This window comes from Acinonyx jubatus, chromosome D1 (genome assembly GCF_027475565.1).
Source record: "Acinonyx jubatus isolate Ajub_Pintada_27869175 chromosome D1, VMU_Ajub_asm_v1.0, whole genome shotgun sequence".
NCBI lineage: Eukaryota > Metazoa > Chordata > Mammalia > Carnivora > Felidae > Acinonyx > Acinonyx jubatus.
The window spans coordinates 46826587-46845222 of NC_069390.1; the positions used below are offsets into that span (position 1 = coordinate 46826587).

Genomic DNA, 18636 nt, shown 5'->3' on the forward strand with positions numbered 1-18636 from the left:
ATGGCTTTAGAGGAAAGTCGCTTAATCTTGATCTGAGGAAGACCAGCTACCGTTCGCTCTTGGAAGAATAAACAGAAATGTGCTGTGCTTTTAATCTTTAAATTAGCACTATTGGAGACTAGCAATTATTAGCACTTCTCAGCGGGGGTGTGCATGCTCCCCTCCCAGGCACTGGAGTGGGGGTAGCTACTCCCATGTAGGCTGGATTTCGGGGACAGCACTGAGCTAGGGAGGAAGGCAGGGCTGGCTCATGTGAACCTGTGGGGCTGGGCAAGAGGGACAAAAGGCAGTGCCCTCTGCAAAGGGCAGCTGGGGAACTTCAGGGGACAGTCCAACGCATGAGATCGAAAGATGGACACACAGAGAAATGAAAACCAACTGGGCAATGAAGGGCCTGTCACTGAAGGTCCCAACATGGAGCCCAGGGGTTTGGAAAAATGAAGAGGGAATTATCTGGGCAGGTACTGGGGGAGCCTTTCTCAGACAGAGTCTGAAGCCTTCTGTGAAGGGCTGGAGCCACACACATTGCAGAGAAGGCTCCTTCCCCCCCCTCGTAACAAAACCGGTCTTATTTCGGTTGTTATCAGGCTCAGCTGCCCATCAGAATCTCACTGGGAGCTTGTATGAAACTCACAGTCTCTGGTCCCTGATATACCAAATCAGACTCTGCGTAGTGTGGTACCCTGGAGCCTGGGTTTCTACCAAGCTGATTTTTTTTTTTTTAATGTTTCTTTTTGAGACAGAGAGAGACAGCATGAACAGGGGAGGGGCAGAGGGAGAGGGAGACACATAATCTGGAAAGGCAGCAGGCTGTCAGCACAGAGCCTGATGGGGGGCTTGAACTCACAGACCGTGAGATCATGACCTGAGCCGAAGTCGGGTGCTTAACCGACTGAGCCACCCAGGCGCCCCTCTACCAAGCTGATTCTTGCACAGGCTAGTTTTTATCCTAGAGAGGCAGTATAGAGAGTAAAGAGCATGAACTCTGGGTACAGCTCGGTCAGACTGAAATGCCGGACTTCACCATGTACTGCCTGGGTCACACTGTGCCTTCATTTCTTTGTCTTCAGAATAGAACATTAATAGTAACCACGTCATAGGGTTGTCAAAAGGCTTAAATGAGACAATATATGCTAAGTGTCAAATGCCTGGTACATCATTATTACTATTATTTCCTTTATTGAACATTAGCCAGTTAATGCAGAGATACAGGGGTAGAGGAACTTAAGTCATCGTACATATATACATACATCCACATCATATACATTGGGCAAGGGTTGAAAATTCATATGCTGGTGGGGACCATAGTGTCGTGGAGAATGTATGGCTTCTTAGTTTGGGTTCCCACAGAAGCAGACGCTGAAACAGGCATTGGGGTCGAGTCATTTGTCATATAGATGACCTCAGGAAACCGTGAGGAGAGAGTGTGGTGTGAGGGCAGAGAGAAAAGTCAACACCGTGGACTTCACAAACAAGCTACCACTATGGCCCCAGGCCCAATCCCACTGGGAACCACCCAGAGACTGTACAACCTGCCTCAGCTTTGTCTCACCTGGCGGTGAGGAAGCAGGGAGGGACTCATTTCCTAAGGCTGCTGTATCAAAGCAGCGTCAGTCTCAGTGGCCTAAACAACAGAAATTGTCTCAGTTCCGGAAGCTGGATATGCAAGATCAAGGCATCCACAGGGCTGTGATGATGGCAAATCTGTTCCGTGTCTCTCCCTTACCTTCTAGGGTTTCCCGGCAGTCTCTGGTGCTCCCTGACTCAGAGATGAATCACTCCAATCTATGGCTTTGTCATCACATGGCATTCTCCCTGTGTGTCTCTGTCTTCATATGGCCATCTTTGTGTAAGGACACCCATCATATTGGATTCAGGTCTCCCCTAGTCCAGTATAACCAGATCTTAGCTAGTTACTTCTGCAATGGCCCTATTTCCAAATAAAGCCATATACTAAGGTATTGGTGGGTAGGACTTCAACATATGCATGGGGGCGGAGGGAGGACGCAATTCACCCCATAACAGATATTCATCCCCTGAGTCCTACCCCTAACGGATTGAGAGCTATGTCTGTAGATAGGCTGAGTACAGGTGGCCAGAGAAAGCCCTCAGGCAGAGAGAGGATGGCCAGCAGTGTGTCTGGGAAGGTGGGTGCCAAGGAAATGTGGGCAGGAGCATTAGACCATCCATAGTCGGGAGCATTAGGCCACTTCTGAGTGTGCACCCTGTGAGGACTACTCAGACGGCACCCACGGAAGGTGGCCAGTGGACAACACCCGTCACAGCACCCTTCTAAAGCGGCAGTTCGAGCCCAACTCCAGTTAGCACCCAGCAGGAGTGCTTTGCAGGCCAAAGGAATACGTCTCTGAGCAGATGCAGCCCTGGGAACTCCAGTTTTGAAAACCTTGCAGGAGTCCAGGCTCAGATTTCCACGGCGAGGCCTCCTCCATCATTGAGAGCCACATGAGGTTTCTCAGACTTGGCACCGTTGACATTTTGAACTGGATAATTCTTTCTTGCAGAGGGCTGCCCTGTGCCCGGTAGGATATTTAGCAGATCCACGCCCAGGAGCACCCTCCCAGTTGGGACACTCAAAACCGTCTCCAGACATTGCCAGATATCCCCTCACGGGGGTGGGAGTGTAACAAAATCGCTCCCCGTTGAGAACCCCTGGGCTATAGGAAAGTAACAGCAGGGAGATCTTGTAGCTTCAGCCCGTGCCTCTCTGACTTGCCACCAACTGCACCAGGAACTGCTTCTCAGGCCCAGGAGGCCTGTCCTTTAAGAGGCTTTGGTGTCTGTGAGCCCTGAATCATTTCTGAGATTCTTTTTCAAAAATCTCAACCTTTTTCTCCCTCCTTCTCTCTCTGCCTGTTCCCTCCCTCTCTCTGTCTTTCTCCCTCTCCATCCGTCTCTCTCTCCGTCTCTCCCCCGCTGTCTCTACCTCCTCCCCCTACTCTCTGTCTCCCAATGAAGTAGATTGCATGCCTTTTTCATCCAGCAGAATGGAAGTTCCATAAGGACTATCTGGTTCACAGCTCTTGCCACAGCAGCTAGTGAGAGCTCGGTATTTGCCAAATGAATGGGTGGGTGGCTCTCCCGTCACTCCTACTTCCCCCAAACCTGGGACAGACATGGAAAGTGGTCATCTGAGCATCGAGGGTAGAATGAGGACCACGTCCCTCCTGGGCAAGGCTGGACAGGCCGTTTTGCAAAGATGCCTATGCAGCTGCCCTCTGAAGAGCAAAGGCCCATTGGGCATCAATTTCCTGATCCTTTATTTTCCTTTATGCCAGAGATAAAGAGTATCTCATTAGGTGTTGAAATCAGATTAACAGCCATTAGTACCAGACTTCTTCTGCTCAGCCTGCATTTTGTTTCTTTTAGGATGACCCTGTGAAGCTAATTGCTTTTTACAGGAACAGCACGGGGGCATATACAGGGAGGGAAGAAAGGGCTCTGTTTGACCAGGCTGGTGAAGTCCGCATTTTTATGTGGCTTGCAAGTCTGAAGGAGGGAGAGCAAGCAAGCAGGCTGCACTCAGCAGGGCCCTGAGGGGAGGCACCACATGGGGATGGTGGAGAGTGGCCTGTGCCCTCCCCAGAGGGGATGGCATTTGATGAGCATGGCTTCCGGGAGTGCTGACTCACAGAGGTCGTTCAGATGTCAACAGAGTAGGGATTTGCAGGCAGCAGGGGAGGGCTGGAGGAGCAACAGAAGAGGGATGACACCTGGCCCCATGCAGGGTGCAGATTGTATTTCTCTGTCCACGCTGGCTATCGACAACTCCACCATTGATTCTAAATCTGGCAAAGTCGCAGAGAGCAGACTCCCCACCTCGTCTTTGCCCAACACATTAAAACAAACGTGACCTACAGCCTCCCCCTTCTTTCCATAATTATGCTCCTGCCCTGCTCTACCAAGACACTTTGTTAAAAGTTATTTGTAGATATTTCAAGAAATAGTTATAGGTAGCTCACACGGGGGGGGAAAAAAAAGTAAAATAATGCAGACTTTAGAAGTTGAAAATCAAATCTTTTGCAAAGGTAGAGAAGCAAGAATGCTGAACCCTGTGATTAGGCATTAGATTTTTTTCTCTGAGCTTCCTGGCAGCCTTGGCAAAAAGGTAACTATGCAGGGTTATGTATTTGTGTGTAGGTATAAAGAAAATATATTTTTTGAACTAAGTTCTGAGAGGCATTTGTCATATATATATTATATATTACATATAATATATAATAGGCAGTATCTTGGGCGATGGTTTCCTAGCAAACGCAGAAGTGCTTTTGACATAGTTCTTTCTCTCTTTGGCAACGTAAAAGTTGAAGGAAAACATGAATACCTAATTAGGTAAAGACACTTTGCAAAGACTATGAGCCAATATTGTCTGGAGTATTTCAGGACTGTTTTGATTTTTGATAGCAGCTGTTTGGTCAGGACTAAGGGAATGCTCTCTTCTAATCAGTAGCCAATGTTTGGGATGCAACGGGCTGAGAACAGAATTTCCCTCTAGCTAGTCCACCAGAAACCTTTATCCTACTTCCGTTAACAGGGTGCAGAGGCACGAAGGGGCCAGCAGCTCCTACAAGAAGCAAAGCCTTCTTGTCTCTTGCTGCCACCTTCTAAGTGGCTCTTCTCTGTGTGTGTCTGGCTCTTCACATTTCCTGTGCATCAGGAGTTCACAATCTTACCCGAACCTCAGCACCACACCAGAATAACAGAGCCTGTTTTGTTAGCCTCTGTGTATAACAAACCATCCCAGAAGTAAGTGGCTTAAAACAGCAACCATTCACTGGCTCTCAGTTCTGCAACAAGGCAGCTTGTCTCTGTTCTATGGGGTGTCAGCTGGGTTCCCCCCAACCCCGCGTTTGCAATCAGCAGAAGGATCCGAGATGGCCTCACTCACTGTCTGGGCCTTGGTGGGGTAGCCTAAATTAATGGGGGCTCACTGGGCCTCTCAAGCTCAAGGAGGCTGTCTCAGGCTTCCTTACTTAAGGCAGCCAGACAAAACAATGAAAGTTCAAGCTGCAAGGCCTCCGGAGGCTTAGGCCCGCCACCAGCTCACATCCCTCCCCCCTGCATCCTCTTGCCCTATGGTCAGCCCGGATTCAGCCTGTGAGATGGCTACACAAGGACGTGAATTCAGGAAGGGGGGATTCATGGAGTATCACAGGGTGGCAGTCATCCACAGCCCCATCCCGTCAGTAAACCCAACAACAGGAGGCAATGGTTCTCAGCCAAGGGGTGGGGAGGGACGGAAGGGGACAGGTATGTCCTCCCTGGGGGTGGAGAAGGGTGTCATTTGGTACTAGCTCTGTTCTCACTCCAAGTTCCTGGACTCAGCCCTTAACTGCCATTATCAAAAGCCCAAATACCAGGCTTTATGAGTTCTACTTAAAAATTTCGAAAAGGATATATGAGAGGTGGACCTTTGAAGAGATGGAACAGTCAGTGTTTCAAGAGGCCTCCTGGCAGCCACGCTTGAAGACCTTGTAAGCACGGGGCACACTGAGCTATGCCGCTCTATGGCCGACTTCCTGATACTTGCAGACGGCGGCATCCCCAGGCCTCCCCAGCCAGCTGTGTGGTTGGAGATCTCGAGGTCATTTTCACATCAGCTAAAGTGAGAGATATGGCATGTGAATGGCAGCCTGAAAGTCAGCTGAGTTTTCTCCAGGATGGAATGAGAACACCTGACCGACCAGCCTCATTGGCCCTAACTCCGCACAAGGGTCACTCTGTGTAAAAGGATGAGTCGAATGACAATAAAGGCCATATGCTAATCACTCTTGCAGAAGCAGGGAAGCTGGAGGGCTTGATAACAAAGCCATTGGATAACAGAATCAGGGAAGAACATACTCTGACTTCAGAGAAATGGTGTAAATCTTTAAAAAGATGGAATAAAAGCAGACTAAACATAAGATCCTAATGGTTTGGCTCAGAGCATGCACACACACACACACATGCACACACACATGCATGCATCCACATGTGTATGCATCTGTGAAGAAATGGGATGAAGGAAGCCTGACTTAGCAGCAACATGTGAAAAGGATGTGTCATTGTCTGTTCCCAAGAAGCTCAATTTGAGTCAAAAGTAGGCCAAAATTAATGAGACCTTCAACTATATGAATAGGGGTATAGATTCTAGAATAAAGGAGGTGATTAGTTCATTCTATTCTGTATAGCCCAATTTACTCCGTAAGTATTAGGCCAATTTCTAGGTGCATAATTTAAGTGTTAAAGAAAAACTAACAGATTTAGAGGAAAGCTGAGCATGATAAAAGAACCTGAACTCACCAGACGTGAGGAAGTATACAGAGGCACTGAAGACATTTGACCTAGAGAAATCCTCAGCAAGGACTTAAGGATGGCCTTTTACTCCAAGTGGTTGTCATGTGGAAGAGGGCTTTGGTTCTCCCCCTTTGGCCCCTAAGTAAATCTTGAACCAGTGAGTGAAAGGTAGAAGCACTCTGGCATTTGGGGGGCAAAAGGAAGAAGAACAACATTGGATTTTTAGAATGGCCCAGTAAGGAATAGACTATGTGTTTCTGGTCACTGCAGGGGCCGGATGATCATTCATCAGGATAGACAGAGGCGATTCAAATCTTAGATGGGTAATTGGTTCAAAAGGAACATTAAAATCCTGTGCAACTAACTCTGAGGTCTTGGGATTCATGGGGATTTGCCCAAGGTCACAGAGCAAGCTGATAGCTGTGTAGCACCTGCGTTTCCTGCCTCCCTTTAAGCATTTCTGCCTCTGATGCCCAGTTTCCTCACTTCCATGATGATCACTTGAGCAGGGATGCCTAGGGATGACATCCTACCCATCCAGCCAGCCCTGTTTGGCCACCATCATGTGTAAAAAGATCTGAAATCGATGTCTATAGGAGGGCACACCAGTTCTGGCAGTAGCCGGCATGCCCCGAGGCCTGCCCTGACCATGAGGTCCCTGCACGTGTTCCAATCTCCTGCTTGGCCGCCAGGGCTTTGCTGCTTATGGACTTCTAACCTAGATTCAGGGCAGAGCAGGAAGAGGTGGGCCTGGACCAGAGCACATGAAGAAGGATTTGCGGCCCCTTCTTCTCTTAAAACTCCCAATGTGATGGACCCGAGGAAGGAGGGAAAGGAGCTTTTTTTTTTTTTTTAAGCATCTACAATATGCTGTGCATTTTTCTCACATGTCAATCCCATTTAATCCTCATAACAACTATATTAGTTTCCTAGAGCTGCTGTATGAATACCACAAACTGGGAGGCTTGGAACAGTAGAAATTTATTGTCTCACAGTTCTGGAGTCCAAAACCAAGTCCAAATTGAGCAGGGCCATGCCCCCTCTGAAGGTGATAGAGAGGGATCTGTTCCAGGCCTCTCTCCTAGCTTCTGGTGCCCTCAGATGGTCCTTGGCTTGTAGGTAACCATCTTCTCTTTATGTCTCTTTACTTATCTTCCTTCTTTGCACCTGTCTCTCTGTCCAAATTTCCTCCTTTTATAAGAACACCAGTCATGGGACTAATGATCTTGACTCGGTTAAATCTGCAAAGACCCTGCTTCCAAATAAGGTTATATTCTAAGGTACTAGAGGCTAGGCTTCAGCGTATCTTTTTGCTGATCCCTAACAGTCCACCCTGTGGTTCCCCAAAATCCGTGTCCTTACCACACACGAAATACATCCACCACCATCCACCACATCCTCACAGACATCAACAACTCGTTGAGGAACAGGCCTAGGATCATAACGCTCCTACCTGGAAAGCAGATTTAAACTGCATCATTGCTGCCTCCAAATACCACCCTCTTTCCACTACACAGGGCTGCTGCTCTGGGGCACGCCTGCCAGGCACCAGGCACTGTGCTGGCCGCCTCCTGCCCTTTTCTCACATCAGGCTGCTTGTCTGGCAGGACCCCAGACTGGGCACCAAGGGACACGGAGCTCCTGCTGTCCTCTGATGAGGACAAGGCTCAGCCCAATGGGTCTATCCCATGGCGTGGGCAGGCTGTGCAGGTAGAAGGAGGACTCCTGCCAGGGCGGTCCTGGAGAACACAGGCAAAGGGTGGAAATCGAGTGCTGGGGAGGTGCAGCGATGGCAGGTGGGAGAATGCAGCCTACTAGGGTCATTTTGGGAAAAGGAGTGTCACAGGCTGTTGCCTAAACTGCTGTGGAAAACCCAACGAGCGTGGCTGCCGTGCCGTCTCTGGCTGAGGGGCGAGGGGACCGCAGGACCCATTTACATTTACGAAGTAGCAGGGGAATCAGATGCTTAGCCAGGCACCAGCAGGCGGCAAACCAATGCCAACTGCTCACAGGGCATAATGCCTGGTCGTCCACTTCCCGGAAGGATGGAGATCCAGGCAGGAACGGGTCCCGGGCTGTAATCTTCGCAGATGGAAGCTTTCTTTGGGCATTAGGGGAGAACCAGTGGAGGGCACTGGGGAAGAAAGAGGCCACTGAGCTGATGAGAAGAATACGGCTTTTGAAGTCATTAGACCCGGCTTGAAACCAGCCTGTGCCACTCGCAAGCTGCATGGCATTGGACAAATTGAGAAACCCTTCTGAGCCCCATTTTCCCGTGGGCTTGTTGTGAAGATTAAATAGACAGTATGTGTGAAGCATGTGACCCTGTGCAAGTTGCCGGGCTCAATAAAAATTGTTTTCGCCTCTATTTTTCCCTTCAAAGCTGAGCGGCCCTGGCCATCCTGGGGAACATTAAGGAGACCTGGGGAGGGAAATGGACCCTCCAGCCTCTCACCTAAAAGGGTGAATGTTTTCATCGCCCCTCCCCACCTCATGCTAACGATGCATTTTCTCCCTTCCAGAGGAGCTGAAGGAGAAGCTGACGGAGTACGTAGACAAGGTGAATGGCCAGAAGCCGGGCTTCATCAAGGTTGTGCGCCACAGCAAACAGGAAGGCCTCATCCGCTCCAGAGTCAGCGGCTGGAGAGTGGCCACCGCCCCCGTAGTGGCACTCTTTGATGCCCATGTGGAGTTCAATGTGGGCTGGTAAGTGCCCATCAGGAGAGGAGGAGAAGTCCCAGTGTGGTCCAGGGCTTTGGCGCAAATGAGTGCAAAGCATGCTGGGATCTCAGTCCTAGTGCGGGAAAGGAGAGAATTCTTGAAACAGATGAGGTCTGGATGTGTGACTGACATAGGCCACCAGGCTGGCCCTTCAGGGTGGGGGGAGAGTCAGGGGCCAACAGGTCAATACACAGTGTCTAAAGGGTATGGTGACATCAGGTGTGACTCTGGCTAGTGTCTTCCTCTAGGAGACGGGATCTGGGAGAGGGTAAATACTAAGGGCAAGGCTTAGAATTCCAGCCCAGCTCAGGACAGGGCTGCAACTGCTGGGCAAGGGACAGCTGGACCAGACATGAAGCAGACAGTGGTGAGAAGGGGCTAAGGTAGCTTGATGTTACCACGGGTGGCCTGGGCTCCCCCAAATGCCAACCCAGACGTAGCATAGAATCTCAGATTCTTCCTATTGGTGAAACTGTGTCTTGGAAAACCTTTCTTTCTCTGGTCAGGGCTGCTGAGGTGCTGTGTGGGGCAAGAGAAAAGGCATATGGACTCAGTGGCTGCAGCCAATCAGGGATAGGACATTGACATCCCTGCAGGGCCAGCGGGGGTGTGCTGTGGCTGGCCCACTGTGTGTGGCTTAGTAGAGACCCAGGGTGAGGACGGCCCTTTAGCAGGAAGGAGCTGCCGGGCATGCACGCAGCATGACTAGATTTGGGCATACTTTTATATAACAGGCCCAAATTAAGGCTGCAATGAAGCTGTTTTTTATAGTTGAAGTCCCTGCTTGCCATTTGTGACTATTTAAAAAGCATTTTCACTGGATTTATGGCCAGAAGAGGAGAGGGACACTTACTATTTCAAGCTGATTTGAATAAACAATTACGCAACAAATGCATTATTAATAAGAAGCTCATCATTCCTGTCTGCAAACACTTTATGTGCCTGGTGCCCATGGGGGCCTCCTGGCTGCCTGGAAGTCCTACCCCCTGCCTCTCCTTGGGCAGTGGAGGGCGTGTGGGATGGGGTGGAAGGACTGAAGCAGCATCAAGTAAGTTTCTTCTCACCTCCATGCTTCTGCCACTGTCATCTGCCTTTTCCTCCTGGTTGATACACTGAATTTTAGCAAAATCAAAGCCTGAGTTGAAAGCTTCCCATAGAACCTCAGATCTCCTCCTCTCTTCTTTCTTGGGTCTTGATTTTTTTTTTCTAGTAGAAAAAGTGAAAGCAAGCAGACACAAATATCTAAGGCACGAAGAATCTCTCAGCTCAGCCCCAGACAAGCTGCAGGAGTGCCCAGGCCTCTTGCCAACCCACAAGTCTAGGGAGAGGGGTGGAGGTTAAATAGGGACTCCTTCCCTGGGGCAGAACAGCGCTCCTGGAGCAGATGGCCAGGCGTTTTGTTCATTTTCCTGCAGGGGTGGGGGGAGGAAGGAGCTCTAGGGGTCGCCAGCTGGACACCTTGGAAGCAGTTACCGTCCTTCCCCTCCTCTCGCTCAGGGCTGAACCTGTGCTCACCCGCATAAAGGAGAACCGGAAGCGGATCATCTCCCCCTCCTTTGACAACATCAAATATGACAACTTTGAGATAGAAGAGTACCCGCTGGCCGCCCAGGGCTTTGACTGGGAGCTGTGGTGTCGTTACCTGAACCCCCCCAAGGCCTGGTGGAAGCTGGAGAATTCGACCGCCCCAATCAGGTAAAGCATCCTTCCCTGCAGCTCTCTCTGCCTTGTCTTCCAGGAAGGGACTCGCCTCCCAGCTCAAACTTGTTCCCCAAACTCCAGCCCCACTGTGGGATGATGGGGTTGGGGGGTGGGGCTGGAAGGGAATTACAGATGAGCCCTTCCAAAAGAACTATGGCACCAGCATCCATTCAGAGGCTCAGCGTTATTCATTTGCACACATGGTGATGGGACACCCGCCGGGTACCAGCTGCGGTGCCTGGTGCTGGGGATCCAGAGGGATTAAGACTCAGTTCCTGCCCCCAAAAGCCTGAAGTCTAGTGAAGACAGACAAAATAATTGGAAGAACAAATTGTTGCTGGAGGAAACTGCATGGAAAGTGGGGAAAATCTTTTTCAGAGACTAACGTTTGCACTTGTTTTTAAGTGCATAGAGGAGATTGCCAGCTGGGGCAGGGACCTTCGTATGTGAAGAAGCAGAGTGAGTTTGTGGACACAGAGGAGGTTTAAAGGGACCTTTGGGAGGAGGACCATGAGGAGGCAGCCTCAGGCAATGAGGCTGGAGGGGCAGAGAGGCAAGACCAGACCTCACCCGCCTTGTATGCCTTGCTGATATTCGAGTTAATCCCATAGGACTCAGTCAAAAGTGGCTTCAAACTGCATTTTAAAGATTCTGAACTCTTTCTGCCTTTGCCACTGCCTTCACAGACACCCAAATGACTCCACTGTGCAGCCTCTGTTCCATGGGTCAGGACTCTTGAAACAGCCACCCCACCAGCCCTTATTTCTGTCCAGTTAATCACAGATCAGGTGCCTTTATGCTCTCTGCAAAGTCCTGCTCGTTAAACACACAGATGGCACCAGAGGTGGCCTAGGGGAAAATTCTTGGAATGAAAGAGGAGATTAGAAACTGATGTTGCTTTGTATTACATGAGGGAGAAAGACTATGAAAAATTTAATTGAAAGTGGGTGGTTAATATCTGAGATCACATCTTTTCTTGCCAGAAAACAAACCATAGTCCTATTTATAACAAGGTGAAAGAGAACCACATAGCTTTCCTGCAGTTACCCCTGTTACCCACCTGTTAGCCCCTGCCACAATTTTGTGTTGTTAAATATATGTTTGGAGGTCACTGTGTGCAAGGGTCTCTTACACACACAGTCTCATTTGCTCCTCATTATAACCTTTTGACAGCTCATTGGGTCATCCCTGTTTCACAAGATGAGGACAGCCCATAAGATGGACAAAGGAGAATGTCCCTGCCACACAGGCTGTGGGCAGTGGAGCCAGGATCCAAACCTAGGTTGGCTAGATTCCACATCTAGTTGTCATCCACATAGATTCCCACTGTTGAGCTCATAACTGCCATGGTTGAATTCTGCCCCTAGGTGAGCTGAATGCTACTGGAAGGAAGTATACTGTCATACAAGGAGTGTTCTTGCAGAAGACTGCACTGATATTCGCTGCTTTGTTCTGCTCATCTTGAAATGTGTCAACCTGGTCATAGTAAACCTAATTCTAGGTCCTTGACAAAGAATAGGATCTCAAAGTTTTCATTACCTAACTTTTGTCAAAAACTTGGCTGAGAGAAAATTATATTCATGGAAGGTTTTTGGAAGAACAATACTGACTTAATCCTAGATGAATAGAACCTCATAGAAAACTGTGAGTTATACAAATATACCTTGCCCACTTTGGCTCCTATTTCCTTGGAGCTGTACATCAGTGCTTTGTCCATATGACGTAAGCTATCAAAAGAGCCCAGAGGTATCTTCTATTGCATTCTAAAGTGACATTTTTGAGATGGTTGTTCACTATGTCCCAGAGTGACCTCTAAGAATACTGACATGAGAAATTTATTTCAAACTGACTGCTAGTCAAAGAAAATCTTATTATCCTCAAGGAATTATTGTGATATTTTCACATGGGAGCAGTACTTCTTATTCCTAAGACATGTTTGTTCATTTTCACGTTGGCTTCCAGGAAGCTCAGTGTCAGTTTTGTGGGTCTACTTTAATTTTTTTATTTATTTATTTTTGAGAGAGAGACAGAAAGAGTGAGTGAGGGAGGGTCAGAGAGAGAGGGAGAGAATCCCAAGCAGGCTCTGCTGCCAGCATGGAACCCGATGTGGGGCTCGAACCCACAAACCGTGAGATCATGACCTGAGCCAAAACTAAGAGTCGGACGCTTAACCAACTGAGCCACTCAGGTGCCCCCGTGGGTCTACTTTAAAACCTGTGAAGGAGGACCTAACACTGTACATGCATCCTGACTGGCTCCTAATTTGTTGTGAACTCTTGGTCTTTTCAGACATTTATGTATTTTGTATTTCAATGTATTGGACATTTTTTTTGTAAGCTCTTTCTGATCTTTTTTGGGAATGAGGTAAGGTAGAAATCAATAACCCTTCCAGGCTGATTGGGTCTACTTCATACCCTAGCTAGTTAATAAGTAATAGACTGCCTGAGGTGGCCTGTGCTCATTCCACAGTAATTGTTTTAGATTCTGCTGTTTCCCTGAGTGGGTTTGGCCAAATGGGGAAGGCTCCTTCCTGCAGGTCTTGGAGCACCATGTGGAAATACTCAACATTTCAGGAACGTCAAGGAAAAGGTTGAGACCTCACTCTGCTCACTCTTCTGGACTGATGTTTTTAAATCACCAGGAATTCACGGAGGGGATTCTCCAGGCTTCTTCATTGTGCAAGTGCATCTTTTTAAATGATTTTTAAAGTAACAATTCTGTCCCACAAGTTTTCAAGGTTTTACATTATTTAATTTAATCCTTATGAGGTTCTAGTTGATTCTATTTCATGGATATGGAATCGGAGGCTCAGAGAGGCTAGGGAACTTTTCTCAGTGACACACAGCCAGGAGGGAATTTTTCCCATAGCATGCACCTCCAAGGCCAGGGTCAAAGCGTCCTCCACTACAGCAGGATCTCCGCCTGCTTTAGGAGTAGTGGATTGAAGTAGATTGTCCTCCCTGGCTTCCTGTGGTCTGTGGAAGGTGAGCCCATCCAGATCAAAATGCTGTGATTTAAAAGGAGGGGGGCCAGGGACCCGAAGGCACCAGTCCCTGCCTGAGCAGCCTCCTGCATCAACACTGTCTAAAGAAATGGCCTGCAAAATAGCGGTTTCTCCACCTTGATGAGTTTCCAATTTCAAAGATGGGTCCATTTGCATGTGACTGACAGTTTTCTCATCACTGAAGATTCATCATTTCTCTTTTTCTTTCTCTTCCCCTCCAAATCCTTCAGCCACCAGCTGATAAGATGCTATATACAAGGGCTAGAAATGGTAGCAGTGTGCAGTGGAACAATTCAAAGTCATTTGTGTAAGCTAATGCTCTCAGCAGAGAGGCAGTCCACATGTGCTCATGCTGATTCTCCTAATACGAATCACTCCTAGCAAAGTCCTGTGCTTCAGTGAGTGCCTTTACACGGCCTGTGAACCCTGAGCCCACACTGTCACTAAGGAAAGACCTTCCAGCTCCTGGACCAATTGGCTGAGGCCTAAGACCCAATTGCTCAGGCCTAAGACCCAGGCCATGTACTAAACCCTACCTGTTGGTTATCTCCCTCCAGTGTCCCACAGGCACCTTCAGATCTGTTTTCCCAGTAGAGAATGCTTCTTCCTTCTGAAGCCAGCTTATCCATGGCCCACAGTGATGGGTGGTCCCCACTCCACCATCATGCAAACCACAAAGCCAGCGGGCATCCAGAGTCCTCCCACCCTCTCTCTCTCTCTCTCTCTCTCACACCCATTCACCTGTTTCTAAGTTCTGTTGATTTACATTAACATGTGTCCTTAAACTGTCTGTCCATTCCTGATACACTGGTCAAGGGCCTCATCATTTCTCACAGGACATAGCAACAAGCTTCCCAACTGGATTCCTCAGTTTTCACCCAATCACCCCACAGCTGCTGCAGGATTCCTTTTAAAGCACAGATCTGTTTGTTCTCCATATTTAAGAGTCTGGGGTGGGTTTTTTTGTTTGTTTTTGTTTTTTTTTTTTTGGGGGGGGGGGCTCTCTTTTCTTTGTTCTTTTGTTTCTTAAATTCCATGTATGAGTGAAATCATATGGTATCTGTCTTTCTCTGGCTGACTTATTTCTGCTCCTACCAAAGTCGGATTAAAATTCCTCACTGACACTCCTCTACCTCCAGATAAAATGCAAATCATTTACCGTGCTGTCCAAAGCCCCAGGTAATCTTTCTAAGTGAACCAAGGTTAACACGCAGGACCCAAGTTGGGGAAGGGTGACGGAGGTAGCATGGGTACCCAGGTAGAAACAGAGACTGGTTGTGCAGCTCAGAGCTCAGGCATCGGGGAAGCTACAAAAGCAGACATGCAGCCTGGGCCCGCAGACTGAGTACTCGGTCTCTGGGCTAACACACCAGGTCTCTGCCACCTGGAATGATGGCAGGCCCCGAGGTGGGGAGCTACCCACGGCCACCTTGAGGAAACAGCCTCTCTACAGCCTCTGTTGAAGGTGGGCATGGGAGGGGCCCGCAGAGAACAAGGCCCACTCCAGCTCAGCAGCAAAAGAAGGAAGAGGAACAGATCCTTCTGATAGGAAGGCACCACCACTCTGACTCCTCTGGCAGCCCCTCTGCTAACTGCTGGCCCATCTCTCCTCACCCCTGTAGGAGCCCTGCCCTCATTGGCTGCTTTATTGTGGACCGGCAGTACTTCCAGGAGATCGGCTTACTGGACGAGGGCATGGAGGTCTACGGAGGCGAGAATGTCGAGCTGGGGATCAGGGTAAGCAAGGTTTCTCACCCAGAGGCTTGGCTCAGCTCCCCAAAAGGTGAATGGGCCTAGGAGGTGGAGAAATGGGGCTCCAGGTTGCTGACTGTCTAGTCCTTAACCTTACTTCGTGTGTGTGATCAGGGCTGCTTGAGGACGGGATAGAGACACAAGAGGGGACCTATAGAATTTGCAGGAAGAAAAGGACTTCAGAAACTGCTTCGGCTAGGGCCGGGGACATGGGAGAATAGAGCTCCCAACTATGGGAACAACCTCTTTGTTAAAACCAAACATAGGCTCCTCAGGGCTGAGCAGAAGTGTGCTCCAGGAAGAGACCTGCATGCATCGAGGGGTGGCTGTACCAGAGTGACCCTTAGAGTCACCTCCCCTTGGAATTTCTCACTCTCATATTCTCTGCCTCCTCCACAGCATTCCAGAGAACTTTCCTAAAGACTTTACCAAGAGAGAGCTCCAGGGAAATAAAACTCGTGGGCTATAAAGAGCAAAACACAGCCAGGCTCACTCCATTCTGTTTTCTGATGTCACCATGTGCTGGTCAGACACTCAGACCTATTCAGACCACTCTTCAGAGGTAGCCACCATCCTTCCCCGAAATAGAGGGTCTTTTGCAGCTATTGACACATGGTGTGAATGCACAATAGGCATCATTTTAATTTCTCATCCCATGGGAATATTTCCTAGGCTCTGGCTCTTTTTCCTGGGCCCATGAAAAGATAACTCCAAAAGGATACCTCCCCCATCATGTCTGAGGGACACATTCGGTGCCCTAGTGGTTGGCAAGAATTTAATAATGGAGACAATGAAGGATCTCATCCTAGAGGGAAGCCCACCTTTCTGTCTAGGCTGTGGTCCTACCCTCACAAAAGAAAAACAATATTCAAGCTGTGACTTATCCCTACAGTGGTCCCCATTGTCCTCTCCATGGGCATTGTAATTGAAGCAGCCTGACACATCCATGTGGGACAGCCCTTGGAGAGGACCTTGTATCTGCTGGAGTTCGTGGCCATCATCCAAGATATTCCTCATCACTGCCAGCTCTCCATGCAAACCACCCCAGCATCCAGCTCTTTCCTACTAATGACCCACTCTTGGCCTTGTGGCTTCAGTGTCTGTATTTCCAGTTCTCAGTCAGGACTCCAGCTTGGACACACCCTCCTCTTACCTCTAACTTCCTTAGTCCTCCCACCCCACTGGGCAAGTCATCTGACCCTGAACAGACCTTGCCCTGCCCTGAAGGGAGACTAGGCATCTCTGCTGAGCATCTCACAACATCTACAATGGTCTGACCAGCACTGTGTGGGCTTGACTTACTGCCCAGCCTTAATCCTAAGGCTCTGACGACTGGCAGCAGGAGCAGCCTATCTGCAGCTGAGCTTAGAAAACACTTCTAGACACTTGAATTCACTGAAATCCAGAGAGATTGCTTTGAAGGCAGTCAAAATGCATGGGCTTCGTAGGGAGCTAATATATTCATAGAGGACAGCACCTGCGTTATCACCTTCCCTCCTCCAGCTCTCCCTACATCAGTCGTTTATTCACCATTTGTGTCCTCACCATCTCAGTTCCGCACCACTCCTAAATAAATGGTCGTCCCCAAACATACTATTTTTCACAAGGAGCTGCTGCCAGGAATTGGCGGAGCAGGTGGGGCCCCCTCCAGTATGTGTGCTCTCTGGGTAGAGATGCTTGAGGACTCAGAGAGGAAGTAGATGTGTGAGGTCTTCCCAGAGACTGAGCTCACACGTATGTGGGACAGTCATGGGGTGGTGGGAGGCTTCTGGCTTTTCCTCGCCCAGATTATAAAGCTGTTCTGGAGTGTGGGCTTGGGTGAGGCTTTCAAAAAGTGTTTAAAATTATGGGGGTTTGTGTTCAGGGTGTAAAACATTGCCTGGCTTTTCTTCTTCTCCGTCTCTTCCCTCCCTCTTGACAGAGACGAAATGTCATTGTAGTTGAAGGAAAGGTGGTGTTTTTAAAAGCACGGACTGGGGTGCCTGGGTGGCTCAGTCGGTTAAGCGTCCAACTTCACCTCGGGTCACGATCTCACGGTTTGTGAGTTCGAGCCCCGCGTCGGGCTCTATGCTGACAGCTCAGAGCCTGGAGCCTGTTTCAGATTCTGTGTCTCCCTCTCTCTGTTCATGCTCTGTCTCTCTCTGTCTCAAAAATAAACAAACATTAAAAAAAATAATAAAAATAAAAATAAAATAAAAAAATAAAAAAAAAATAAAAGCACGGACTGAACGGCCTGTTGGCCGACAGAGCTGAGAACAGAAGGAGAGGCTAGTTCATTTGAATTCCAGTTACCCACCACCTGCCACCGCCAAAATAGATTTTAATGTTTTGTGTGGTTATTAGTGTTTTCCTTTCATGTATTAGGAGTTCGCATCCCAGTGCCTCACTTTCATCATCTGGGATCTCCACAGGAGTGTTTGTAAAAAGGAGAGATGTTGCTTTTCTCATTTCTTTGATTTAAAGATAACATATTCAAAGTCCTTGCCCATTTGGAACACAGAAAGAGTTGTTTGCACAATTATTCGCTACCTGCTCTGGCACCTTACCATGCCATCCATCTATATCCCTAAAAAGTAGTTGTTATTATAATACCCCTTTTATTCAGATGAGAAAATTGTGAAATTAAAGAGTTTACATGTGTTCTCAAAGTCATATAGCTTAGAAGAGGTAGAGAAAAGATTTAACCCCAGATCTTTATGATTAGAAAGCCTAGATAGATATTCCATAGTGAGGGAGGCCTGGGTAGCTCAACTGGTTAAGCGTCCAATTCTTGATTTCAGCTAAGGTCATGATCTCATGATTCGTAAGATCAAGCCCCACGTCAGGCTCTGTGCTGAGCTGAGTGTGGAGCCTGTTTAAGATTCTCTCTCTCCCTCACTCTCTGCCCCTTCCCCACTCATCCATGCATGATCGCTCTCTCTCAAAATAAATTTTTTTTAAAGATATACCACAGTGATCTAGGGGTAAAAGTCTTTTGAGCATACCCCGAAAAGTATTACAGTGTCCATGCAGTAATTTCCTTCTACTCTATTCAGTCATATCTACTGAATGTAAAGCCTTTTTCTTTTTTTGTATTTTTTCCAATAATCCCCCCCTTTTTTTCTGATTTCTAATTCCACAACTCAGTGGGAAAAAAAAGAAGGGAGTTACTGTGGGCAAGCAGA

The 18636-nt window shown here is 48.4% G+C and overlaps 1 protein-coding gene across 5 annotated transcripts in view; it reads left to right on the forward strand.

The window, feature by feature from the left end:
• Positions 1-18636, forward strand: part of GALNT18 (polypeptide N-acetylgalactosaminyltransferase 18) — a 351336-nt gene that overhangs the window by 241470 nt on the left and 91230 nt on the right. For all 5 annotated transcript variants that reach the window (XM_053203481.1, XM_015068718.3, XM_053203484.1 and 2 more), the window contains 3 exons: positions 8817-9000; positions 10513-10710; positions 15343-15457. In XM_053203481.1, coding sequence (XP_053059456.1) covers positions 8817-9000; positions 10513-10710; positions 15343-15457 — 497 coding nt within the window. The remainder of the gene's footprint in view (positions 1-8816; positions 9001-10512; positions 10711-15342; positions 15458-18636) is intronic.